Below are 4,081 nucleotides of genomic sequence, written 5' to 3'. Positions count from 1 at the left end.
ACCTTATAAACTGAACGTCCCATGTTGTCCCCTTTCCAACCAACTAAACTTCTCCTTTATTCTCACGCCTCTCACAACCTAATCCCAATATAACTCTCCATTTTTAATCTTCAACAATAACCTTCTAATTTCAATTCCACCCTTTTAACCACAAAAAAGAAATAAAAAATGCTTTCCTAATTATAATTCCAATTAATTTCTTCCCTTTTTATTCACCTCCTCCTCCATTCCTTCCTTCCAAATTACCTTGCCTCTCTCCTCTTTTTCAAAGTACTTTTGGTCATGGGAGCTATGAAGAACAAGCTTTCTACAACCCCCATTATTCTTCTGGCTTGGATACTTTTCTTTCAAGCAATTATATTTCTTGGAGCTGTTAATGCAGATTTGAACTACAAAGATGCTCTCACCAAATCCCTTATTTTCCTCGAAGCTCAACGCTCCGGCAAGCTCCCCCCTAATCACCGCCCCGCTTGGAGAGGTGACTCCGCTCTCGACGATGGAAAACTTGCCAATGTTCGATCCTCCTCTCTCGCTCTCTAATTCTTCTTTGAATTTACATGGCTTAAAGCTCTTTTTATTAAAACTAAACTAAATAATTATCAAACCAAACCTCCTATTGATTGCAGGTTGACCTGGTGGGAGGATATTACGATGCAGGAGACAACGTGAAGTACGGACTTCCGATGGCTTTCACCGTAACAACTCTGGCATGGGCAGCCTTGACTTACCCGGCAGAGCTGGAAGCCGCTGGGGAAATGGAGAATACCAAAGCTGCAATCCAATGGGGAACTGATTATTTCCTTAAGGCTGCTTCTCGTCGTAACCGTCTCTACGTTGAAGTAAATACGATTTGAATTGACTTTTTAAATGTTAAAAAATATATATATTATTTAATTTGAATCTAAAAAATGATTTAATTATAATGTTATTGAAGGTAGGAGATCCAGTAAAGGATCATGAATGTTGGGTTAGGCCAGAAAATATGAGGACCCCAAGGACTGTTCTGCAAATTGATTCGAATACACCTGGTACAGAAATTGCAGCTGAAACTTCAGCTGCCATGGCTTCTTCTTCCATGGTCTTTAGAAGCTGCAATCGTACATATGCTCGTCGGCTTCTCAACAAAGCCAAATTGGTATATAATTATTAACTTTTACATAACTAATCTCTAAATTAAATTCTATATTTCATAACACATAATTAATTAATTAAAAGGTTTTTAATTTTTATATAGTTCTATTTTGCAGCTTTTTCAATTTGCTAAAAACCACAAAGGAACCTATGATGGAGAGTGCCCCTTCTATTGCTCTTACTCTGGCTTCAATGTAATTTTCTCTTTTAGAAAAAATTATTAAATGAGATCTCACAATGGATTGAAAGGCTCGTGGTTACCTGTTTGAATAATTTCTATTTTTTTTTTTAGAGTTTTTCTAACCATAATTAACGGTAAAATTACATAGGACGAGCTGTTGTGGGCTGCCACGTGGCTATACATTGCAACAAGGAAACCAGTTTATTTGAAGTACATTCAAGAAGAGTCCATTAGTGCGAGTGTAGCGGAATTCAGCTGGGATCTCAAATATGCTGGTGCTCAAATTCTTCTTTCCAAGGTTCCCTTCCGCTCAAATTTAAACCATACTTTTTTAAATAAAATTAAAATGATTTATATAATAATCAGATCTAAAATATTATCATTGATCGATGCAATTATTTAAAAAGTTGTTATATAGTTATTGCAATTATTGGATATAAATGATATTTCTGTTTTAAAATGGCAGTTCTATTTCGAAGGAGAGAAGGAATTACAGATGTACAAGAATCAGGCAGATAGTTATATTTGCTCCAATCTTCCAAACAGTCCTTACCACCAAATTTATATATCTCCAGGTTCTCTATTTTTTTTAGTTATATGTTCATATGAGATCAGTTAATTAAATTATGGATGATTTGTTTTGTTAAGCGTTTTAATTAAATGAATGAAATTGTGTTTAGGTGGAATGGTTCACATGAGGGATGGAGCCAACACACAGTATGTTACTGGAACAGCTTTCTTGTTCAGTGCTTATAGCGACCTCCTTGCAACTTATAAGCAAACTGTTCAATGCGCCACCGTGCAGTTTGACTCAACCCAGCTCATGGCCTTTGCTAAAAAACAGGTATTTAATTCTTTGATAACGTTTCTGTTTCTAAATTAAGAAAAAAATTGTCGTTTTTAGTTTTTGAAATATATTCTTGTTTACTCCTAAATTTCTATATTAGTTCACCTATATTAGAGAAACGATGAATTCACTAGTCTAATTCTAAAAATATAAAACTATATATTTTTTTTATTTTTGAGAAATTTTTATAAATAAAAAAAGTTTCATCGTTTCGTTTTTAGTTTTCTGGTTCTTTTTTCTAGTTTTTCCCCTAAAAAATCCTAATTAAAGTGTCTTTTTTAAAAAATAAACCTAACATAACATTTTTTCAATATTTATTTAAAAAATTCTTTTTCTTTAGCTTTTAAATTCAATCTCCTAGAAAAATTAATTGAAAATTTTTTGAAGACAATTAATCACAAGAAATTATTTACTTTAGAAAAAATGACCTTTTAAAAAAAATATATTTTTTAACGTTCCAATTTAAGACGACTTTACCATTTATTTTTTATTGAAATATTTAAAAGTAAGAAGTACGAAGAATTTATCATATAATAAATTATGATTAAATAATTTGATAGAAGGCACGAAAATAAATATAGTCGGGATGTACTGTTTTCCTTATTTTTGTTCACAAACATTAAAGATCAAAATCTTCTTCCCTCCACAAACGCTATAGAAAATCCTCACGTTCCTTTTAATTTTTCGAATATTGACATTTTTGTCCCATTACAATTTTACTTCGGAAAAAAAAAACCCTTTTAAATTTCTGTTATTAAGAAAACAGATAACAAAATAAAAACCCAACAGACCTCAATAACTAACCAACATTTTTTTTTCTTTTGTTATATTTCGAAACTTGAATTTGAATAAAACTAATGATTCAAACAATGAGTTGAAATATGCAGATGGATTACGTGTTGGGAATAAACCCACTGGGAAGATCATACATGGTTGGATTCGGAAACAACCCGCCGACACAGGCCCACCACCGTGGGGCGTCGGTGCCGGTTCTGGCGCCGGACGTGGTAGTAAGCTGCCCAATGAGTTTCGTGGACTGGTTCAACAAGAACACACCCAATCCCAACGAGCTGACCGGCGCCATTCTCGGCGGCCCCGACCGCACCGACAACTTCGTCGACAAGCGTTGGGACTCGCCCATGACCGAGCCGGTCACCTACACCAATTCCCTCGCCGTCGGAGTACTAGCAAAGCTCGCCGCCCACAAATTTTAAAACAAAAAACTACCACTTCATTCTTCCCAAAAAACCATATTTCTTTCCTAGGCGTTTTAGGATAATTAATTTTTGGGAATTTTTTTTTTTATTAATCCTTTTGATTTTGGGATTTCAACACTTTGTAACAAATGTGGGATATGCAAAAATTGTGGGATGATTCAACTTTACTTCATATTTGAGAGAGGTAAAGGTGATCACGACACCTTTATTGTCGGGCTATGTATATGTATGATAAAAAGGGATATATATCCACATTTTTTTAAATAATATTTTAATTCAATTTTTTTTGATAAGTTACATATTATTCCTAAATTATTAATAGATGCATGTAAAAATATTTTGTATTTAAGTAGATATATTTACAAAAGTTTGAGATTTAAATTGGTACAATCTCAAGTTTATAGCTGCTATAAATAGAATTTTTTTTAAAAAAAATATATATTGGCAAACTTTCAATGGAATGTTTAGGATTTATAACACATAAAATTTGATAACTTGTCTAATTAGTATGTACAATAAATTTTTTTATATATAAAAAATGTTTAATAAGTCAAAAATTCAATTTCTCTAAATACAAAAGTTCAAAGACCTCTAAATTTAAGTATAGATCGGACATTTAAGAGATTGTATCTTTCATGAAAATTTAGGATTCCTATGGAACAAAAATCTAGATCAATTAGTTTATTAATCACTCTTCTTTAATCT

General features: G+C 32.6%; 1 protein-coding gene across 1 annotated transcript; it reads left to right on the top strand.

Annotated features, from left to right (window-relative positions):
- Positions 1 to 282: 282 nt before the first annotated feature.
- On the top strand, positions 283 to 3,587 carry GH9A4 (glycosyl hydrolase 9A4). The gene is made up of 8 exons (XM_039030367.2): positions 283 to 513; positions 627 to 839; positions 935 to 1,135; positions 1,248 to 1,325; positions 1,461 to 1,610; positions 1,779 to 1,887; positions 1,993 to 2,156; positions 3,047 to 3,587. The coding sequence occupies exons 1-8, from the start codon at positions 283 to 285 to the stop codon at positions 3,371 to 3,373; spliced, it is 1,473 nt and encodes a 490-aa protein (XP_038886295.1). The 3' UTR covers positions 3,374 to 3,587.
- The last annotated feature ends 494 nt before the right edge of the window (positions 3,588 to 4,081 follow it).

The sequence above is a fragment of the Benincasa hispida genome, chromosome 4, assembly GCF_027475165.1.
Source record: "Benincasa hispida cultivar pf3 chromosome 4, pf3_genome.v1.1, whole genome shotgun sequence".
NCBI lineage: Eukaryota > Viridiplantae > Streptophyta > Magnoliopsida > Cucurbitales > Cucurbitaceae > Benincasa > Benincasa hispida.
Note: the sequence above shows the minus strand (reverse complement) of the source record. Positions and strands in the feature narration are given on the sequence as shown.